General features: G+C 35.6%; 1 protein-coding gene across 11 annotated transcripts in view; it reads right to left on the reverse strand.

The window, feature by feature from the left end:
* Positions 1-24,317, reverse strand: part of ROBO1 (roundabout guidance receptor 1) — a 1,151,573-nt gene that overhangs the window by 320,278 nt on the left and 806,978 nt on the right. For all 11 annotated transcript variants that reach the window (XM_021932690.2, XM_021932676.2, XM_021932679.2 and 8 more), the window contains one exon: positions 12,228-12,554. In XM_021932690.2, coding sequence (XP_021788382.1) covers positions 12,228-12,554 — 327 coding nt within the window. The remainder of the gene's footprint in view (positions 1-12,227; positions 12,555-24,317) is intronic.

A 24,317-nucleotide genomic window follows, 5' to 3' on the forward strand; every position in this document is an offset into this window, starting at 1 on the left:
ACATATATATCAACTTATTAATCCTTTCCAAACCTCTATTAGATACATATAATTAATATCCCCATTTTACAGGTGACAGAACTGAAACACACAGAGACTAAATAATTTCAGCAAGATCGTAGAGCTGTGCTAAATGAACATTTATTAAATCTGTCGAAAACAAAATTCGTTTTGACTTAATGACAAAATTAATTGTCTCTAACTAAAAAGAGTATCCACAATGCCCAGTACAGAAAGGAGTCATTGGATAGGGTTAAGAAAACCCATTAAACTAAACAAAACGAAACTCCTCCTAGAACAGTTCATAAGAAATGTATTGATTAGAACTCGGAGAGAGGCTTTAAGAATGATTACCAACATGGTCCAGAAAGAACTCATTTTATGGGAGACAATACAGTGACCTAAGTGGTAATTACTTTGTTAAAAAGAAAAGAAGAAAAGAAAAAGAAAAATGTTAAGGAATTGACCTTATTGCCTACCACGGGTAGAGTTCAAACACAGAATTGTGGGGATACTTTGGGTGATTTAAGCAAGTGACAATCAGAGAGAAAAGCAAGTATCCATAGATTCTCGATCCACTGGTCATTTAAATATTTTTCCTCTTTCCTCAGTTATTGACTCATTACTGGTTTCTTCCCAGGGGTGGTCCCAAAGGAAAATCTTCTAAATCATATTTTCCAAGAATTCCTTTAAGCAAGAGTCAACGGGATTGCAACCTGGACTGCGCTTCCATCTGAGAACACTCGCATAAGCTATGATGAGTGCTGGGTTACACGACCAAAATGCTCTAACGGTCCTTCTACATCAAATGCGGGCTCTTAATCCATTGTTCTGGTGCCTGACTGAGATGAAAATCTGATAAAAGGGTAACTTAATGTGACTAAATCTATATACAGGACAGTATTACCTGGTAAATATATACAGAGTCAGGGAGGGGGAGAGACTGAGATAATATAAATCCTTTTGTGGAGGTGATGTCTTTGCCCTTTTCTTTTTAACTTTTTAGCTTTTATTCTGAATTTGCTCCATAATTTACCAGATAAGATTTAAAATGTTCTCATTCAGGCATACTAAATAACTTGATCATAAACTTTTATTTCTCCTGACAAGTGTAAAATGTCATTCGCGCTATTAAAACTTCAATTTAAACCCTGGGTTAAATACAACACAATTTAAAATGTGACTAAAGTTACAGTTTTCACTTTAGAGACTAAGAGACTGAGATTAGACTTAAACATCAGATATACTGTATTAAAAATTAGGCCCCAGATAACCAGATGTACCTTTACATTTTATTCGTTTTTAAGAACAGTCCTGTCGTTGCGTGTATTTTATCCCCTACCAGACAGAAAAAGAGAAAGTAAAGGTTGCTAGGTCCTGTTTTGCATATGTAAAGTGTCTCAAGCAACCTCAGGAAATTCAGGCACTGTCAACACAGAAATTATCTCTTTTCCAGTATTTATTTATTTAGAGATGGAGTCTCACTCTATTGCCCAGGCTGGAGTGCAGTGGTGCCATCTCAGCTCACTGCAACCTCCACATCCCGGGCTCAATCAATCCTCCTACCTCAGCCTTTCATGTAGCTGGTATTACAGGCATGCACCACCATGCCCTGCTAATTTTTGTGTTTTTTGTAGAGACAGGGTTTCACCATGTTGCCCAGGTTGGTCTCAAACTCCTGAGTCACAAGCAATCTGCCTACCTCAGCCTCCCAAACTGCTGGGATTACAGGTGTGAGCCACTGTGCTTGACCAAGAAACTATTTCCTTATCAGTTAGGAAGACCTGAATCCTCTTCATTTTCTATTAACCAATCATTAGGGTAATACACACAGATTGAGATTGCACTGAGGAGATCACTACACTTAGAAAGAAAGTTTTACATTTATCAGAGCCTAAAAGCAATTCACTTGGCTTCTGGTATTACTGGCAGTCAGCTCAATTCCCCAAGTAATGTTATCCCTAAAAGAGACACTTAAATATTCCAGAATGAAAGAAAACAAAACAAACAAAACCTCCTAAGGAAATAGTACCTGATGACTGTATTCTAAATCCTGTGCTCTCAAAGTAGTGTTTGAGATCATGCAAACTCCCTAACTATACAAGGAAGTTGTTGGGAAGTGAGTGAAAAAGGTAGATTAGACTGCTCCTTGATGTGGCATTGTGATGTTTATGACGTTCATCACACAGGAAGTAACATATTTCTGAGTCCCATGTTAGATGACGTCACTTCCGATAGGCCAGGGATGGTGCTCGGCACTTGGGATGAAAAGACAAATGCTACATTTTAAGGCGGTCTGCTGGGGGCCGTGTGGGCACAGACCACAAGTATGGGCACACGCTGTGGGAGGCTAAACCCAGTACGCTGGCCACATCATGGTTTAGGGAAAGGTGGGCCCCAAGTCTACAATAAGAGAGTGACAGGTGGACTTGGAAGAAAAGCACATTCTAGGTAACAGAAAAACAGAAAGTATACTTTCTTGGGATGGTGATGGGATGAAGCATACCAAACCACTATAAGTCATTTTGAGCTCACAAATCCTAATCCAAGCTCCCAATTCCATTTGCACAGTCATAGGCTTGACCTTCACCTTGTCATCAATTGCATCTTCTGCAAAATCTCAACTTCTACTATTTAACTCTCCAAAATTAAGCCAAATCTTGGGTTCCCAAATCTAATCCTCTCCTTTCTTTTCATCTCTATTACTACCACCAGCTTCAAACTACCAACATTTCTCACGTGGAATACCAGAATAGCCTATTTGATGTCCTCTGATTATTATGCAACTCATTCTCTACACATGTAACACTCAGGTACAGCGTAGGTGATGTTTTAAAATGTAAATCAGATCCTGACACCCCACCATTGCGTATTGCCCGGTAATATCCACATGTAATTCAACTCTCAGCTCTGACTAAATTCCTTCCTGGCACTTGTCACAATTAAGCATATTTATTTGACTAGTTGCTTATTTTCTTTCCCCCCTGCCCCTCCCGCCTCCCATTGTCCTGGAATTTCCATGAAGACAAGAATCATTTCAATTTTGGTCACCATTGACTAGCTAGAGCTAAACAAAATGTCTGTAAGAAGTTACTTAAAAAAAAAAAAATCACTTTTTTTTTTTGGACAAACTATATTTCGGTATTCTTCAAATTTTTATTCAATTTCTGACTTTTAAAAACAACATTTTCTTTTCTTCTTCTTTTTTTTTTTGGAGACAGAGTTTCACTCTTGTTGGCCCAGCTGGAGTACAATTGCATAATTCTCGGCTCACAGCAACCTCCACCTCCCGGGTTCAAACAATTCTCCTGCCTCAGCCTCCCAAGTAGCTGGGATTACAGGCATGCACCACCATGCCCGTCTAATTTTGTATTTTTAGTGGAGATGCGGTTTCTCCATGATGGTCGGGCTGGTCTTGAACTCTTAACCTCAGGTTATCCACCCGCCTCGGCCTCCCAAAGTGCTGGGATTACAGGCATGAGCCACCGCGCCCGGCCAAAAACAACATTTTCAATGTCCATATTGCATATCAAAACAACAGAAGAACTTTTATCCACTGAGGACATTTAACCATGTTTTATTCTAACCTGACAAAACAATGTACAGCAAGTATAAATTTAAAAAGGTTTAAATTGTCCAGGTACAGTGGTTCGTGCCTACAATCACAGCACTTTGGGAGGCCAAGGAAAGGAGATCACTTGAGACCAGGAGTTTGAGACCAGCCTGGGCAATACAGAGAGATCCCATCTCTACAAAATATAAAAACAAAACAAAACAAAACAAATAGCCTGGTGTAGTGGCGCACACTTGTAGTCCCAGCTACTCAGAAGTCTGAGGTAGGAGGATCACTTGAGCCCAGGAAGTTGAGTCTGCAGTGAGCGGTGATTGTGCCACTGCACACCATCCTGGGTGACAGAGTGAGACCCTGTCTCAAAAATAAAAAAAAGTTTAAACTGATAAGTAGTGAGAACTTCAGTTAAACTATAAGGTATTAATTAAAATTAATTATACTAAGGTTTAAATTAAACTTATGAAGCAAAAGTTTTAAATACAAATGATTCTCAAGTTAGTCTATGAATATGAGAACGATTTCTAGCATTTAAATACTAAGCAAATTAGGGGGATTAAAAAGAGTGATCTGATGATAAGGCTTGAGAGATAACCAGATGCACCTTTTCATTTTATTAGTTTTTAAAGGCAGTACTGTTGATACAAGGAGACACTGCCAAGAATTTCCCATAAATAACAAAATACTGAATTGATATTCCGGACGTCTCAAGGGGATTTATATCTAAGTATCAACTAGTGTTGAAATACTCATCTTAGCACTTTCCAGCATGTATGAATATCGGCTACTTTTCAAGAAAATAAAAGGGGTAGCTCATGAGACTGGTAATAAAATACGTCACCCTTAACCCCAAGGTTACCAGTCTGAATCTGTTCCAGGACAGTGTACCGAGTACTACTGAACACAGTGGTATTGACAGCAGCTGTTTTGCAGCATCCACCCAGAGAGTCAAACTTTTCCATTTAGTCTTTATGACATAGCCGACTATGTATCCCAACACACCTAATGTATGTTGGCCATCTAAGAAAAGAGTAAATATTACTGAACAGTAAACAGCTTTCCACAGAAAATAAGAAAATACACATGAAATACCTGCTTATAGGATCGTTCTGTACACAACGTGCAGGAAAAAAAGACTAGACAGATATGCACCCAAAGTTCAATAGTACTTATCTCTGGATAGTGGGATTGCAAATGCATGTATGTATTTTAAAACTATTCTATAATTAGCATATATTACTTCTGCAATCAGAATGTAAAATATAATTTTATACTATTTTTATAAAAATGATTTATGTAAGCTTATAAATCATCTTCGTGGACCTGTGATGGATAATAAAAAAGGAAATTGTGTAAAGTACTCCCACTCTAAGATCTTTCTAGAAAGTTGCTAAAGATTAATATATACTTCTGTGAGATTAAACAGAAAAAAAACACAGTTTGCCTAAGAAGCTAACTCAACAGATATGTGAGCCTATAATCTGTTTAACTAAACATAGTTTTAAGATAGACTATAACCTGAGGTTATTTATTGCTAGAATGAATACTACATTCTCTGACACAGCCATCTTCTCTAACACCCATACTGAAATGGTCAGCAAACTGTCCTTTTTTGCTGAAATGCCCATTGAAACTCGAATCTTCTCTTTCTGGCCATTAGCACTGAAATCTCTCATATGGATTATGAAATACAGGTTTCTAGTTTGGTATTTCATATTAACTACTCTTTGGAAAGCAAAATCCAAAAACATAAAGAGAATTTTATGTGCTTTCAAAAGAAAATGAAAAGTGTCTTTTTTCTTAATGTATATCCAAATACTTCTGCTTTTTTCCCATCAAATACAGAATTCATGCTAATATTTACTTGAAGAGATAATGTGCCTATACCTCACTTATGAAACAATTTAAACCTGATATTTGGATGCAACAGGTGGACTGATGCACTTGCTACTTACTGACACCAGTGAGATGTCATGATTTTCTGATTTTTTTTCCTGGTCATTAAAGATGTTAAAATATTAATAAAAACCCAAACATATTATGATGCCAGGCAATGACAGAAGAACACATTGTGAGTGACAGCAAAAAAGTCTTTAATAAATATAATCATGCCATGGAACTTAGCAGTATTGCTTCTTTACTTAACTGGACAAATATAAATTGAAAAAGAAAATTTGAATATAAAAGTTATAAAAATAAATTTGTTCCTGAAACAATACTGAGTGGACTCAAGACTATTTGCATGTCCTGCATCACCAATGAGGATCCAAAGGGTCAATTTCCCACATGATCGATTTCAATTCAAGATGGAATTTAGTATTTTCAGTATATTCTTTACTTAATCAGAAATTAATTTAAAGAAATTTAATAACTGAAGCATTTTATTTAAATTTTAGTGTCTTAGCAAATATATCTTCAAATTCAAAATAAAGTAAGAACTGATCTCATTTTTGAAATCAGAACTATCCAAGTCCCCTTCAGATAAGAGGATCTGTTTAAATAATCTTTCAGTTCTCTAGTGTCTAACCATAATGGAAGTAAAGAGAAAAAAGTAGTGAAAACAGTAGCAACAACAATTGAGACTTATGAATTATAACCATGTGCTAGTAACTGTGTTATATATTTTACATGTGTTATTTCATTTAATCATGAATCACTTTTGGAATAAAGAGCCAGTACACTTTAGAGTATAAGTGTACAAAAAAGTAACATGGTGTTTAAAATTGTTAAACTACACCACCCTTTAACAGTCTTCCTTTGAATACCGAAAATAAAAATAAGATGTATAAAAATGTTTTAGAATCTGATCAAAGCATTTTCAAATGGTACATATTTTTAAAAGACAAAAGTAGAGGAAACAAGGAATATTTTAAAAGATGCAATATAAAGCTAGTTCAATTTCAAATATAAAAAGTCTGTCAAGTAAAGATATATACATATATGTGTGTGTTTTCACATACATATATTTATATATGGCTTTTCTGCCCTCACCAAAGACCATCCACTTTTGCCAAGAGTGAGTTCGAAGCTGTGGTGCTGATATCTCAGAAGTCAGGGATTCTCATCTATTCTAAGCTCAAAATGGAGGACCCAATTTCCGGTCTTCATGCTATCACCGATCTGCTCTTTGATATTGAACAAATCTTTCCTTCCCTCAATCTTCCTGATTCACACATAGACACAGACACACACACCAGTCAATCAATCAGTATTTTATAATAGCATATGCTATTTCCACTCCACTTCATCTCATCTGAACCATGTGACCCCTAGGAGTAATCCTTCCATCGTCCCTGGACTGATTTTGGAAATACATTCTATGGTACCGAGGTAAACATGTGGCTACTCAGCATGCATGGCCAGTTCACGCTCTCGTTTTACCCACATGAGGAAAACTGTCTAATCTGAATTCTAAGCATAATTTACTACTAACAACAATGAAATAACATTGAAAGCAGCGAGAAAATATTCCTTCCAAATGCATACATTTTACTTCAAAGCAATTACTATTAAAAAGCACTCCAGTTAGTAAAATCTAAAGAAGACATCATCTTTAATTAATTAACAAAATATATATACACTTTTAGGAAAATTAGTTCTTCTATGGTTTTGCTGCTAAGATAGCCAGCAGATGTCTGCCTAGTCTGAGGGGAATTTCTCTTCCTCAGGAGAAAACAGCTTAAATGGAAACAAATAGCCATATGCTAACTGTACACTGCTTAGCAGATGATGTAGACAGCCATGTTCTACAATGGAAAACATGAGGGTCAAGGTTCAAATTAACTTTCTTTAAACTTCAATGTAATTATCCAAGATCAAATTACGTATTAAATATAAGTTGTGTCAAAGATCTGTACTATTAATTTGTGGCAGGCATAACATGGAGTTCTAAGATTAATCATTGGTGATATTGGGTACAGGAGAATAGACCCACAAAATATTTTCCTAATAAGCTTTTAAATAGAGCTAATCCAAAATAAGCAAGAAAATACTACTCGTAAGACCTTAGAAAGGTGAGTTTGAAACTGAATTAGACGAATAGTGAATTTTTATGTCTTAAAAACAGCAAAGTATTCTAAATTAAATAATTTCATATTCTCATCAAGAGGTGATTATTGGTTTGCAAAGAAAAATAATCAATGAAAAATAAATTTTAAAACCACATTTGTGCATAAAAATTGTTTTCTTTTATAAAATCAAACTTCAAATAATTACAAGTGAAAACATTAGAAATAAAAACTACTACACATTTCTTAGCATTCCAGTGTTTTGACTTTATAATTGTGTGAGATAACTTTAACTGCACCAAAACTGTTTTTGAGAAAAAGGTTTATAGCTTTTACTACACAGCAAAGAAGAGCAGCAAAACATAAACCAATATCTGCACTGAGGTCTACCCTTGTTATAATTGGGATATAAATGAAAATAAAAATAAATACTCCCCCAAATAACATAAATAGAATAACTTTGGTGCATTACTTCAGCTTAAATAAATATTAAAGGCACAATAGACAAAAATATTATTTCTATACAGAAATAAAGGTTTTAAATGGCATTCTATGTTAAATTTTTTTCAATGTTTGAGAGGTCGACAATTGTTAGGAACGAAGAAATACAGTTGTTGTTACAGCTGTAAAACTTGGTTTAAAGGCAAATAAAACACATATAAATGTTTTTAAAAGCATTACCAACAACTGCGCTATGAAACCTGTGTTGCCTCGAGACACTTTTCTTCAATGTTTTTACTTGGGGCGATAGTTTCACTAAGCAATTAGATGCAATCTTTGTCTTCCTGTGTCTGAGCCTTAGGGAAAGTAAGAATAGTTCTCATTGAACTTCTGGTACCTAAACTGAGGAAACATTTTTTTAGGTAGTAATATTTTCCAGGAAAAAATAAAACCCAAACTATAACAATACTTTACAGGCTTAACTGACAGCAAATAAAGCCCATGCTTTCCCCTCACCTTTACCCTGTTTATGTCACATACAAAAAGCTAGTTTTGGCTTTCGGACTGAAACGTCTTCAAAATGGTGAATTAGCAGTGCAGGCGGGTACCACCATATCCAGCTAAAAACATGCTTTTAATAACTGCAATTAAACTAGTATAAAAATTATTCAAAGCAAACACTACTCAACTTTTTTCAGGGTTTCTTTTTTTGTTTTGTTTTGCATTTTTTGTTTTTTTGTTTTTTTTGGAGACGGAGTCTCATTCTGTCGCTCAGGCTGGAGTGTAGTGGTGTGATCTTGGCTCACTGCAACTTCTGCCTCCCGGGTTCAAGCAAGTCTCCTGCCTCAGCCTCCCGAGTAGCTGGGATTATAGGCATGTGCCACCATGCCCAGCTAATTTTTGTATTTTTAGTAGGGATGGTGTTTCACCATGTTGTCCAGGCTGGTCTCAAACTCCTGACCTCAGGCGATCCGCCCACCTCAGCCTCCCAAAGTGCTAGGATTACAAGCATGAGCCACTGCACCTGGCCCAGGGTTTCAAATATTTATTATCACTAATAAGAATGCTTATTATAAAACTATCCTTATTAATGTCAACTATATTTGATAAATATTTACTCTCTCTATATATATATATGTATTTCCCCATTTAAAAGTATATTAATTGTTCCCGAATAATATCTTAAAGTATTTTTAAAGTACATATATTAAATTGCATTCAGTCAATTATAATGTTATTTTTTCTCAGGAGCTTGAAAACATTTTGGAGACATAATGATGAACATCATCCTAAAATTTACGAGCCACACATTCAGGGGCTCTGTATTTTAATATTTTGACGGTAAAAGTGATATAATGATCTTATGGCTGGTTTCAACTCCATGATTGTATATTTGCTGACTAAGGCTAGAAAGCTTTTCCCATAATGGCCTCTCAAGGTAATGGAATGTCTAGCTAAGAAAGAGAACTTAACTGGCAGCTAATAGTATCTTAAAATATCCACACAAAAGCCAGATTAGAAAAGACAACTCTCGACATCCTAGTGCATTCAAAGTACCTGGATCACGTGGCGGTAAAACTAAAGGTGTTTGCAAACGAAGCTCTGGAAAGTAAGCATTTAGTCCTTTTATTCAAGTCTGTAACTTTTTAAAAATTTCTGGCAATGATAAAAACACAAGCAGAGTAGGAAATAATACAGAAAAAAAGTGATTTTCGGTATTTGAAAACATCAAAGTTGGTAAATAACTCACTTATAAGCAATTATGATTCCAGAGAACAATCACTATTTTACCCTCTGTAGTTTCTTATCTACCAAAATAGGAGCTGGGTTAGGTCATCTTTATCACCTTTTTAATTCTCTAAATTAGTTTTCAGATAACTTAGTTTATCTCCACAGAGAATAATTATTCTTAAATACAAATGTGTCAAAAGTTACAAAGATACTAATACCATAACTCTGAAATATGACTTTATCAAAATATGCAGTTGGTCCTCTATATCCATGGGCTCTGCAACTGTGGAATCAACCAATCACAGATGGAAAATATTAGGGGAAAAGAAATGATAGCATCTATACTGAATATGTATGGCTTTTTTACCCTTGGATTATCCCCTAGACAATACAGTATAGCAACAATTACTGTAAGACCTATTGAACGTAATCCAAACCTATTTGTAAGTATAGGGGGGAGGGTGTGCATAGGTTATGTGTAAATACTATGTCATATATAAAGAACTTGAGCATCCATGGGTATTTGTATATACAGCAGTCCTATAACCAATCCACATGAATACTGAGGGAGGACTATACGTTCTTTTATAAATAGGTCAAACATTTAAACTTATTCTGCATGGGCTACATTTCAAGTTGGACTTAAAAAACAAACAAACAAACAGAAAACTAGCCTTCTGTGATAATGATAGCTGTCATTCACCTCACTAATTTAGTTCCCAGACCTTTACTGAGAATCAAGACACTAAGAGAAAGGCCGTAAGTTCATTGTTAGTTAACTGTGAATAGGCAAATATAAACTGGATTGGAGAACTTCAAGGACATATTTTTAAAATGAATAGCTAGTTTTAACATAGTTGTAAATGGCTGCTTTACTTTTTATTGTATCTAATTATATTTTACGCCCATATCAGACGCTTTTGGCAATTCTGTCTTAGGTAACACGAGGCTCTGGGAGGGCGATCAAGTCATTCACATTCTCCGGGGCTGATTTCACGTTAGTAACATGATCAAGTTGGAATAATCTGTCTCTAAATTCCTTTCCACATTTATAACTTCATAATTATATACATGCATCATTTTATACTTATTTAAGTTATACTTGAATATTGAAGACAACTTTGGAGACTATGAAAACTAATTATATAATTAAAATCTCGAACATAAACTATTTTATATAATTAAAATTTTGAACATATCAATTATCTTGGAAAAACATCATATACAAATATATACATAGTTATGTATATAGTTTTATAGAAAATTATAAATAAAGTGAATTTTATCTAAATTTCCTTTGTCTCTCCAATCCCTATGCAATTCTCAATTTTTGTCATATTATATACAGCAGGATCCTTTCAAGGGAATGAAATCATTTTGGCTACTCCTTGAATGTAGATAGAAAATAAAAGAAGCCCAATTCTTATTCAACTGCAGTACAAATCTAGCCTATAGACACAACAGTTTAATGGTTAGTCAATAAATCCTTCTTGAGGGTAATTTCAAATAAACTGTATTTGGTGCTAGTGTAAATAAACTGAACCACCAACTACTTGAGGATAACATACACCTGTTTCCTTCCAAAGGCACCCCACAGTGGCCAAGAAAATAAAATATAAGGCATATACTCATACTTTTTTGATATAGTTTTAATAGAAATATATTTCTAAGAATTAGAAATGGTTAAAACCCTAACTTAAAATGCCAGTTGAAAGTATTTTTCTTAATGAAGACAAATTTTTAAATCCCACGGTATCTTATTTATAGACAAATTCTCATATGTAGATATGTATAAATGCATGTGTGCGCACGTGTGTGTGCGCGCGCGTGTGTGCGCGTGTGTGCGTCTGCGTGTGTGTGCGCATATGCATGCGTGCGTGTGTGTGTGTGCATATGCATGCGTGCGTGTGTGTATTTTTTGGCTATTCACAGCCATGATCCCACTACTGATCAGCATGGGAGTTTTGATCTGTTCCATTTCTGACCTGATCCTGTTCATCCCTCCTTAGGCCAACCTGGTGGTTCCCCATTCTCAGGAGGTCACCATACCGATGCCAAACTCAGTTTGGACACCCAGTGGGCAGGGTGCAGTACAGCCCAGAACTCCTGGGCCCAAGCAATTCACTTGCCTCAGTGTCTCAAGTAGTTGAACTATAGGCAGCACATGGTCCCCTATTCAATATATTTAAAAGTAACAAAGGAGGGGGTAGAACAATTTTAATAAAATTTTCCAACAGAAAATCACTCCCAATCAAAAGTCAAATCATTAATCAACGCTGTGTAAATCCCAATTTAGCTTGAATAACAAGTTAGGATGAGAAACACAGAAAACTCAAATAGTAGATTGTATTCATATATAAAGCTAGAGATTATCCTCAGGTAAGGCCTAGGATACAAATTCGACTTTTCATTGCCATGATCAAACAAATGAGGCCATTCTGCCACCCCCCTGCCAAACACAGAAAGCCCAGTTTACTTACTGGCTACTTCCAGCGATGCATTGTGGCTCACGGCCTCTCCAAGGTAATTCCTTGCTACACAGACATAGACCCCTTCATCAGGTCTACTTTTCCGTCCATGTACTATACGTAAGAAAAATAAAGATCCACTTGGCAGCAACATTCGGTGTGAGCGAGGGTCATCTTTGTCTGTCTCCACTCTCTCTCCCCCTTTATACCATTCAATAGTGGGTGTGGGGCGGCCTTCAGCTTTGCAGTTCAAAGTTGCAGGTTCTCCTTTTGAGACAATCAGGTCTGAAGGGTGTTCAACAATGCGAGGTGGAAAATCTTCCTGACGAAGACGGGAGCCTGCAGAAGAATTGACAAAATATCTTCAAATATCACTTGAAAACAGTCAATTGCTCATTTCAAAAGCATCGGCTTAACCATTACTGTTTAAACACTGTGTAATATTGGCCTACCCTTCCTACCCTATTTACTAACAATATTTCTGGTGTCTGCCTTGACTACACCTTCCAATTTCTGAATCCCTTTGAGTCTCCACTCAGAAACTTCTCTAGCCTACACACTGTCTGTGCAAATCCTGTCTGCTCCTCAAATCCCTGATCCATAAGTCCTTTCAGAACCCATTACATTGCCTGTCTATATCATGCATGTGCCTATTTCTGCAGAGGAATGTGGTAGAGAAGTACTGAATGGCTTCCCGAGTATTACAAATAATGGCACGGTTCCCTGGAATCTCCTTTTCAACAAACAGCAGTCAATACTTTAACAAAACATATGCTATATACTAATGAACATTTACATTCAAATGTATAATAGCACTGTCCTTTATGTAGACTTTTATATGTTCCTAAATAATAACAAGTATATACACTTCCCCAGTTTTATTAATAAATTTTATTAATAATTTATATTTTAATCGACTTCAGAGGTGAAATGCTAAGTACCTGAGTTTAAATAATTAAATATACTATTAAATGGTAAAGGATGTTGAGGGGCTTCATTCTGCACCTTACGTATTACTTAATAAATGAAGCCCTGAGTGTCTATGTCATTTAAATATTTCCTGTGTCTGTACCTTATTGTTTCCAATGAGATTATAATCTCAAAAACAGGAATGATGTTTCATATTTTATAACATTCCTATCTTATTTCCGCTTATATAGAGGAAATACGTAAATATATCAAAGATTTCTCAAATTCGACAGCCAAAGGCCTTACTGAATAGAGTCCCAAAATTTGCCCTCATCTAGTATTTCAAGGTCCATGAATAAGGCAAAGTAGACACCAGTCTTCCTCTCTTTCTGTCCCCTAGTCCTTCCCAAATTCCTCCCAAAAAGTTCTCAAATTAATCTGCTTAGCCTCGTCTCTATAGCCAGCTACCATCCCAAGTCCAATTACCGTCCCTTTCTACCAGGATGTAGGAAAGCCTCTGAAATAGTTTCACTTCAGTGTAGCCAGATGAAGGCTCTGAAATGCAAATATCATGTGGGTTGTCTTCTACTTCAGTGGCTCTTAAAATAAACTTATTGCTCTTAAGGTAAGTCTTTAACTAGACCTACAAGAGCTACCATGTTCATTCCCTGATCCAGCTGTCTAGACACTTCCTGTTCCATGCCTTTCTCTGCTGTCCTCAGCCTGACTTCTGTTAGCTCCACAGATACCTTGCACATCCTACTGCCACATGACTTATGCGTGCCACAGGGTCTGGGCTTCAAAGAATCTTACGGTAGAATACACCTACTCTTATTTCAAATCTCTGCTCTCCCTAATCTTTACAAGAAAGTTAAATGTTGGTTTTATAAACCTAAATAGCACTACATAGCTACCCATGGTAAGAATGATAAGAATCACAATATATAAATCTATTTGTCTGATGCTATTTGTCTGTTTTTCCCACCCTTCTGTAAGATCTGCGGGTCTGGTTTTGCTCACGGTATTTCCCTTATGCTTGGCAGAGTGCTGTTCACATTATAGTACTCAGTAAACCATGTGTTGAATAAATGACAAAAAAGAATGAAGTGCTGACAAGAAAGACCTAACTAAGCAGAATGAGATGAAGTTTAAGAATCATGCATTCTATGACAAGACAGGAAAATATTTTATTTTAAAAAGTTTTAACTAATATGTATACATTCAACCTTTAATAGACTGTAAGGCCTACGCGAGGCTTACTTGTACCTGTTTCTAATTTGTAACTCCTCCAACTAATGTTTTTTCTTAGTGAAATGAATTAATGATAATAGATCTATTATTTATGTCCACCATGAAACAAAAATTATAATTTGAAATGCTAATAGTTTTATAATCTGAAACGCTAATAACTTTAGCTTAGTGCATATATACAGCATGCTATAGATTCTTTCAATGAAACTAACCTCTAGAAAGGGAGGAAATAAACCAGCAATATAAAAGAAAAAATTACTTGGAAACTCATATTCTCTAAGGCTATGTTGAAGCCAAGTGAAATTCAGATTGGATTTTAGATTAGTCATAACAGTCAGTGCTATACAACTTCAGAAGATTAAGTATTACAGTACGTTCTTGGCCTTTACCCTTGGCTGGAATTCTGAAAGGTGGATGCTAAGGAGGATTGACTGCTGAGGAGATATTTAATTAAAGGAACTTTTATTTTAAAATCTGAAAGTCCATTTCAGATAGAAAATAGGGATATATAGGTTGTCATGAGAATACAAAGCAGGAGCACCTAAGATTGCCTGAGCAAGACAGAGAAGAAACTCACACACACTACATTTGAGATAAGCCTTGAAGAATGAGTCAGAAAGGGAAGACAGGAGATGATTTCACCCAGAGGCACAGGTACAGGAGTATGTGCTACACTCGCGGGACCTGTAAGTGGCTTAGTATGGCCTGAGTATAAAGTGCATTTCGGAGATGGTGAAATATAAGTATGAAGAAATAGCTAAAAGAAGTAACATCTTGGGCTTTGTACACTGAGCAACAGTTTTGGAACCCAGTGGAAGGCAACCAGAAACCATTAAAAAATTTTAAGCAAGGGATGGGTATCATAAAGGCTGGTTTTAAAGAGCTCACTATTGGCAGCATGAAACTGGACTTAACAGGATGAGCTAAGAAGGAATTAGTGAGGACCCATTTCAAGCAATAAATCTGAAAACCAGGGTCAGGTATGGTGGCTCATGCCTGGAATTCCAGCACTTTGGGAGGTCAAGGCAGGAGGATCACTTGAGCCCAGGAGTTCAAGACGAGCCTAGGCAACACAAGGAAACCATATCTCTATAAAAAATGTAAACAATTAGCCAGGTGTATGATGCACGCCTGGAATCCCAGCAACTCACGAGCTCAGGTGCAATGATCGCCTGGGCCTGGGAAGTCGAGGCTGCAGTGAGCTGAGATCGCACCACTGCACACCAGCACAGGGACAGAGGGAGACACTGTCTCAAAAATAAAGAAAGAAAGAAATCCGAGAGCCAGAATCTAGCCATTAACAGACAGAAAGGAAAACAGATGGAAGAATCTCAAGATATTAATTCATAAAATCAACAGAATCTAGCCACTGACAATATGGAGGAAAAGGAAATGCAAATGCACAGGATGGAGAAGAGGTAGAGAGTAGTGAGTTTCCAAGTTTCTTCTCTCTGTAATGGGTGAAGAGCAGTCTCACTGAAGGTAGGGAATGAGAGAGTGAAATTTGGTAAGAGGAAGAAGGGCGAGGAGAGAATTCTATCCAGTATGAGACATGAAGAATTTGGGATACTTCTAGAATATCCAAACGGTGTTGACAAGCTGTCAATTGTATGTCCCTAGGTTTGACCGCGAAAAAGAAATCGCAGCTGGAAAGTCAATTAGAGTAGAGCCACTGATGAAATCCACAGGAAAGATCAAAACTGTCTGGGGAAGCCCAGCTGAGTAGTCCCAGCGCCTCGGCAGGCTGAGGTGGAAGGATCCCTTGAGCCCATGAGTTGGAGGCTGCAGTGTGCTATGATCACATCTGTGAATACCCACTGCACTTCACCCTGGGCAACACAGTAACACCCCATCTCTAAAACTGTTTTTTGTTTAAGTCCAGAGGGATTATGTACAGGAAGTAATGACCAATTACAGAATCTGGATGTCACCCAGGCTCCACTAAAGTGCAGTGTTTCTGAGGGTTTGCTCTGTCTCTAATTTGCCGTCCCCTATAGCGAAACCACAACCAAGTATGGCTTTGGGAATGGAACTCAGGACCAAGTTATTACCATGATGTTTGTACAGAACAATTCAGTAAACATCTCAGCAATAAAAATGTTTTCCATATTATTAAATGAAAAATTTCTCAAAAGGCTCTAAGAATACTCTTTCTTCAGATTGTTGCTAGGCATTGCTTCAAGGAAGAGCTGCAGTTCTCAGGGTGATCAGTCTCTGCTAATGCATATTATGATGTACAAAAGAGGGGTGTAATACGCAGCATTTCCCAACTTATTTGGCCACTGAACTCTTTTTTATTTATTTATTTATTTTTTGCAGAATATCCCACTGACTGAACTTTGCTTCTAAGAAACACGTTTCAAGAGAAAATATACACTATCGAGCATGTGGTAATTTGAGGAGAACGAATAGGATCAGCAAAAAACCTATTATTTGACTATTAAGCCAATACCTTTGGAGGTTATAACAAAATATAGAAATCCCACGTTTCTCATAAAGTATAACCTTCAGAAAAAAGATCTTCCAATTTCTGAGTGATATTTATGAGTGATTGGTTAACTTCAATAATAAAAACCATAAATGGTAATCATCATCTTTATTTAAAAAGTATAATGAAGTATTATTTGTTATAAAGTCTAAGCAGGAAGAAAAGGAAAAGAAAACTACTATTAATTATCCACCATCTTCTTTATCACAACAACAACTTTATGAAGTGTGTGTTGTTATATCTGTGCCCATATGGAGGAACCGAGACTCTCAGCTGTCATTCAGCTGGGAAGTGGCAGTGCCGGAGTTCAACCCTAGTCAGATTCAACGTCCTTGCTCTTTCAAACTATTCCATAACTACTGCATTCATTAGTTAAAATCCACAGAAAAACATCCTTGTTCATGCTTGCTTCCAACACGGGAGGTGTTCACTTTGATTGCTTACTTTTAAAATAGAGATGATAAAAACATCGAGAAACGGCCACACCCGTTGACATCTGTTGTGTTTCCCCATGCACAGCATATCTATCTGCAAACGATTTCACAGTTACTTCATTCAGCAGAGACCCTGGTGACGAATACATGGAGACAGAAAGCTTTCCATGTATTGTGCCATCTTCTCCAAACACGAGCTCACACTGCTCAGTAAATATCCTTACATGATCAGTTTCTCATATGCTCAAAACCTCAATTCCTACACAATTGTTTGCACAATTAAAATTCAATATCATTGGTTTCCAACTCTTTTTCTGCCCATATACTTCAGGGTTTTGAAAACCTATATCATAAATATATATATAACCTATATATATAATATACCATATATAATCTATATCATAGATATATATAACTCTGACTCACTTTCTTAAAGGAGAACTTTAAGGGAGTTACACCAGGTCAAATATGGAAGAGCATATATAAATCTCAGAAGAGTGCAGATGAAAGGCTCCAAGTACCAGATATCAGTGATTGCAATCTTCCGCCCTAGAAGTGGTGTCCACCTTCACTCTGTCACATTTATAATATTATATATTTATGTACAGTATACATATAATACTCTTGACTCATTATTCATAACAAGCTTTCTCTCTTCAATCATAAATTCCACATTCCTATAAGACATCTGATAACCACCATTCTAGTAACGTTCTAGTTATGTTAATTTGTATGTATTTTATGTAATAAGATACAAAATCTATATCCCAATTGGCAGAACCAACTTCCAGGTTTCAACCACATTCTGCACAGTAAACGTAATAGTTACAAAGGGGGGGGGGGGGGAACCACAGACTGATGACGTGAGGCTTTTAAAAAGGAACAAGGATGATACTCTCGCTGATACTGTCAACTGCCCTCTGCAAGAATCCTGATAGAATCTTGAGAATTCACTTCAGGCAAGACCAGCATCAGGGAAAGGGCAGGGGAGGATTCCTTCAACAACTGCCCAGTTGGAAGATAAAATATAAACATGAGTGACTGAAATATCTAAATATTTACACAACCACAGCTGGAAAAAGATATACACGTAAGTGCTAAGTATTTCAAGGAAATATATCAAAGTCACATGAGATTTATGATGAGGAAACCAAACTCCTAGTTGGATGTGAACTGCTTCCCCCTCTGAGAGGTCACTTTTACACAAACACAGAACGTAACCATTAAAGAGACTGCTCTTGTTACTATTCTGCTGAGGTAAGCATAAACATATGTATTAAAAGAATTATATATATAATTTTATTCTTTATTCATGTATATGATTTTATATTTTTTTCTAGCATGACATTAATATTTATCTTATGGTTTTGTTTATTTGTGTTTCAGGTCTGTTTCTTAAGAGACTGAGAAAAAAGAGTATTTATTTTATTAGTAGTTTTGTTTTGATCCAACTGTTTTCATACTCTGCTGTATAAAATTAGAAAACCTAAAATGATTAAAATATCTGTCTCCATCAAATATCATATTAATGTATCCTGCAGCACAAAAATTCTTATAAAACTTCTAAAAGCACAAGAGGAACAAATTCAGTGAGTAGCTGACAGACACACCATAAATATTAATAGACAATTTGGCGACATCTGTCTAAGGTGGGGACAGGGAAGTATAGAATTGCCTCAAGGCAATTATATATATAATATATAAAAACCTATATATTTATATGTAGGTTTAAACCTATATTCTTAAAAGAGCCTTGCTGCTTAACACTTTTATTTAAGTTCCATTTACATTTTAAGGAGCAGAACTGCCTCCAATTATTAACATAAATCCTATCATGGGCACTAATCCTGTAATTTTCCTGTCAGAATTTCATCCTACAAGAAGACATTTGGTAAAAAATAAGAAGGCAGCACCCATTAATTACTCACTGTGTGGAGTAGATTTAAATATCCTCTATTAAGTTACACACATTTCCAAATACTCATGCTTACTATTGAAATAAGAAGTATAAAAACAGTCCACACTCTACAAAAAAAGCGAAGTACTTTCACCTGAAATTATATATAGTACATGAATACAAGGAAAATGGAATGGATTATAATAACTACATGATTACTATATTATGCCATTTTCCTCAGCTACTTTGTTTTATCCTAATGTCTCTTGATGATAAACTTCTACCTAAGAAAACACTATTTAGAGGAGAACTTCTCCAGCCAAAATTTAGAATAACCCTAACATTTAACTGAGTGCCACTGGTAGAATTTATCATCTAAAATGGTTACCAAAATAGACCAAAAGGAAGTTCCAAGAGTGAGTGCCTGGTGTTTCTGTAATATTCCTAAAGAATCTAATATCGTATGGCTATGTCTCCAGAGACAGGAAAAAGATTGGCAGTAGCATAAGTTAAATTTTAGAAACAATTTTGCCTCCCCTCTCCCATTGTTAATAATATATAGACAACTAAGTAGGAGAGGCTTCTCTGTCATGAGACCCAAACATCATAGAAGCTGGAAGGGCAGTAACTGCACAATTGTCACGACTGAACCAATTCAGGCATGATTTCATCCTGAGCTGTAACTAAGGGAATTGGAAGGTTGAAGCTGGCTAGCTGAGTTCATTTTTCCTATTTGCCCCTTAGTAAAATGCTCAAGTAACATGCAAACTGAAGAATTTTACTTTCTGTAAAATACCAAACAAATATATTTGCATGTGTTAAAGTTCAAATTCTCTCAATCTCCCATCCACCAATCTATCCTTCAGTTGTTTACCTGTATATTATTCCTATACTGTAGTATGAATTGTGTTAAGCACTGGCAGCACAAAGAAACATGAAATAGAATCCCCGATCTTAACAGCCTTTTAAGTCTACCAAGGGAGGCAGAAATATTAACACGGATAATACTGAAAAATAAGAGCCATACAAGATAAGACAATAGTAGAAGAAACTGGAATCAAAGGAAGAAACAGCGTGAGGGTGGAGGGGCATAAACTACTATAACATCTAGGGGGAAAGTAATTAAAACTAGAGACGGGATTCAAATGGTCTGGGTTCAAATCTAGCCTCTGGAACTTCTGAGTTGTTTGAACTCGAATAAATTGCTTAAACTCTCTGAATATTAGTTTCTCCATCTGTAAAATGAGGCTAAAATAATACCTACACTTTATAGGTTAGCATAAGTTCTAATGCGCAAAATAAGATTACATTGATCCACGAGTTGGAACCATCAATCAAGTATTTTGGAAGTCGTCATAAGCACCATTATTTGATTTTAGATTCTCCTCCTAACTCTCTTCTGGAATTACATTAGGATTCTTAGTAATCTGTAGAAGAATTAGTTATTTTCCCTAGATTTTTAAGAAGCACTGAAAATAAAGCTAAATCTTTAGTTTTAGTTGAGCATTCAACTTAAAATAATTTTCTGCATACACAGGTCATGGCAAGTTTTGGCATAATTCCAGCAAAACATCATTCAAAGGAGAGAAAAGAAAAAAAAAAAAAAAACTAGAGCATTTAGCATAGCCAACTTATTGTTTTACTGAGAAGCATCAGAGACTGACTAACTAAAGCCATCTATAATAAAGCATCTCTGTTCCTTGTGGAACACATTCCAAATATATCCACTGAGTAAATGTATTGCTTTCAAAATTTTAAAGACACACTAGTGCTTTTAAAATATTACTGAGTGAATAGTCATGTTGTTTTTCATTTCCTTTTCATTAAAAATACAAATATACTATGGGTAGCCAGAGTATAGGCTGTTTGTAATTGTGCATCCATAATACTCATTCTAATGGACCAAAACATTTAGGTCTGAAAATAGAATATAATACAACAAATATAACATAATATAATATAGTGGCTTATTTCAGCTGTTAGAACCAATCAGACCTTTGAAATGTTCACTGACAAAGGAATTTGGGCAATATTTTCAATGGTGAAAAACAGTATTTGGGTGGTCCTATGATTTTTTTATTGCTATGGAAATATAGTTAATTATAATCTTGAGTTTTCTTTATATTAGAACAAATTATATGGTACTGCAATCAACGTGAATCTGTGCTTCATTTCTTTCTTTACAATATAGAAATAGCAGATGGTTATATATTTGAGCCAACAATAACCTCAATATACAGAACATGAGAAGATTCCTCTATTGAAGTGGCAACTTAAAAATACTCTTAGAACTTATAAAATAAACCTTGCTTACCAAAACTACTTTGTTCTCAATTTAAATTTCTAAGGAGAGAATATTTTTTTTCTTAAGTTAATCTTACTTTTGTGTCTAAAAACTTTTTTTCTTTTTTTACTTTTAGGTTCATGGGTACATGTGCAGGTTTGTTACAGAGGTAAACTGTGTGTCATGGGGGTTTGGTGTACATATTATTTCATCACCAAGCTGATAAGCATGGTACCCGATAGGTATTTTTTCTGAACCTCTCCCTCCTCCCAACCTCCACCCTCCGGTAAACCCCAGTGTCTGTGGTTTCCCTCTTTGTGTCCATGTGTTCTCACTGTACAACCATGTTTTTAAGCTATCCGTTTAAAGTACGTAAAAACAAGTATGAATATAACAAAATTCCTTAACCATAGGAAGGTTTTTAAAATGATCATTAAAGTAATATTTTTGAGTTCGTTGTCTAAAGAGTTACATTAGATTTTCACGGAATCTGTATATTATAGATACAATTTGCCAAAAGTCAACAACCTAAAATCAATTAAAGTACTAAAAATAAAGCTTTCAACTTTTGAATTAGGCAATATCACTTGTGTTATACTTCAGTAACCCTTGATTCTAGGTGGGTTACTAATGTCTGCAAGATAGCATATGGGATTGCAATGTTAAGGCTAACTGTCTAAAAACAATTACACTTTTAGAAAACAAAATACTTAAAATAACCTTTTAAAGGATTACCGAGAAATCCCTACAGGAATGCTGTCAACTTCACTCTTTTTAAAAACTCAGTCACTACTTCTGACATGAGTAAGAATTTCTGAAGAAAACCTTTTACACATTAGCAAACTAACTGCATTCTTCCTCTCCTGATATCTTCCTCATCTCTTTCTCATTATATCTTGGCTTTAGCTCTTGCAGATTCTAAGGGCACCCTAACAAGATACTGAGAAGCAGCTTCTAATCATTTAGCACACAAGATATAGAAATCTGAAAGGTATTCCAAATGTTAACTTAAAATCTAAATTTTAAGTAATCATACATACTTAAACAGCATCTCATGGTACATACTTCAGTAAATATTTAAATGAGTAATTAGTAATCTTTATTTTCTAAAGGGGTAAGTAAATAATTCATCATTCCAAAAGAAATGTCTAGTTGATCTAATAGACAAAATAAGCCATAAATAAAATATTTTAAAAATTATTAACATGTATACAGCTTAACATATACACAACTTTTAATTCAAAAACATTAGAATCCCCCAAATTTTCCTAATTCTAAAAACATTTTATTATTGAAAATATGTCTACATGCATGTATCATTTTGTATTTTAATGCAACTTTGAAAGGGAAATCTATTACTTTAGTAACTATCTTGAGAGTGGTTTAATTCTTAATTTTGAAGGAAGAAAGCCATAAAAACAAGTTTTGTTGAAATACTTGTGTTTAACTAAACAATTAACCATAACTGAAATATTGCCACATCCCCATTGCCTGGAACAGCACCTAGCATGTGGCAGGTACTCAATAAACATCTGTTGAATGAATAATCAATAATAATGGAAGAAGAAAATGTTAAGTGATCCCACAGGTATTTATACCTAGTGGTATAGACAAGCACCATTCTTGGAGCAGTCAGTGTACCTCTGAGCCGAAGAGAAAATAAGGAATAGGCTTAATTCTGCTTATGGGAAGCAGAAATCCACAAGGGAAGGGAGCCCTGAAGACACAGCCTTCCTGTAAGCAATCGGCGATACAAGGCTCTTGGCCCATTCATAGCTGGAAGCTCTCTTTAAATTTAATTCTGAGGACACTGACATCTGAAACCGGAACACAGTATCATGTGTGGTATAAATACGAGAATTAACAGAGGTGTAAGTTGTACAATTCTAGCTTAAAAGACAGATTGAGGAAAAGAGAGACAGAAAAAGAGACATAGAAGAAAGGTCTGTGAAGAATCTTAACATTATTTCTTAGAGGCTGTTGAGAAATGTATAGTTTTTGTTTCCTTCTCTATAAGCGTGTGTCGTTTCTAAATAATCCATGATCTTCTGGTGTTATTTTCATAATAAAATATTTTATTTTAGAAGTTCCAAAAACCAACAAACGTTTTTTGGGAAAGTATGGAGAAAATAAAACTGAACCTTTGTTAACTCTTTTGCGTTCATTTATTTACCCAAAATACATGTACTAAACGTCCATGCTGCACCAGGTCTGTGCTAGGTACTGGTGATACAAGAATGCAAAAAAACCTTAAAAAAAAAACAAACAGTAAGTAGTACCTGTCTCTCTCTCTCTTTTCTTCTAGTTATTAAAGATGCAAAGTTAATAAAAATGACAAGTGACACTATATGCACTTAAACAGTGCATATGCACTTATATACCTCTTAGAAAACTTTTTAACATAGGGGTCCATAAACAACCAGTGAGCAAATGTGAAAGTTGTGTATGCAGAACTGCATGCAGCACAGTTAGAATGAGTGGGAGCAAATGCCTCTGACAAAAATAAGCTTTCCTGGAAATGTGAAAAGCCTGAGTGAGATTACATGAATAGAGACCACAAACCCTGAGGCGCATAGCTGCTCAGTCATGCCCTGTGTGATCCCCAGGAGTTAAAAGACTGGATATGGATTTAAACCGATTAACAGGTATCAATTGCCGCTTCTCTTTAGGAGGCAAATAGACCTAATTATCTTACTTATCTTCCATGCTATTACAAGCTAATTCCTGGTCTATGCTGCCCAGGGAAAATCACTTATTTAAACTTTAAATTATTTTTCACTTCACATTTGATTATTTTTAAGCATGTGTGAGATCCTTCAATAACAATAAATTAAACCCA

This window comes from Papio anubis, chromosome 2 (assembly GCF_008728515.1).
Source record: "Papio anubis isolate 15944 chromosome 2, Panubis1.0, whole genome shotgun sequence".
Lineage (NCBI taxonomy): Eukaryota > Metazoa > Chordata > Mammalia > Primates > Cercopithecidae > Papio > Papio anubis.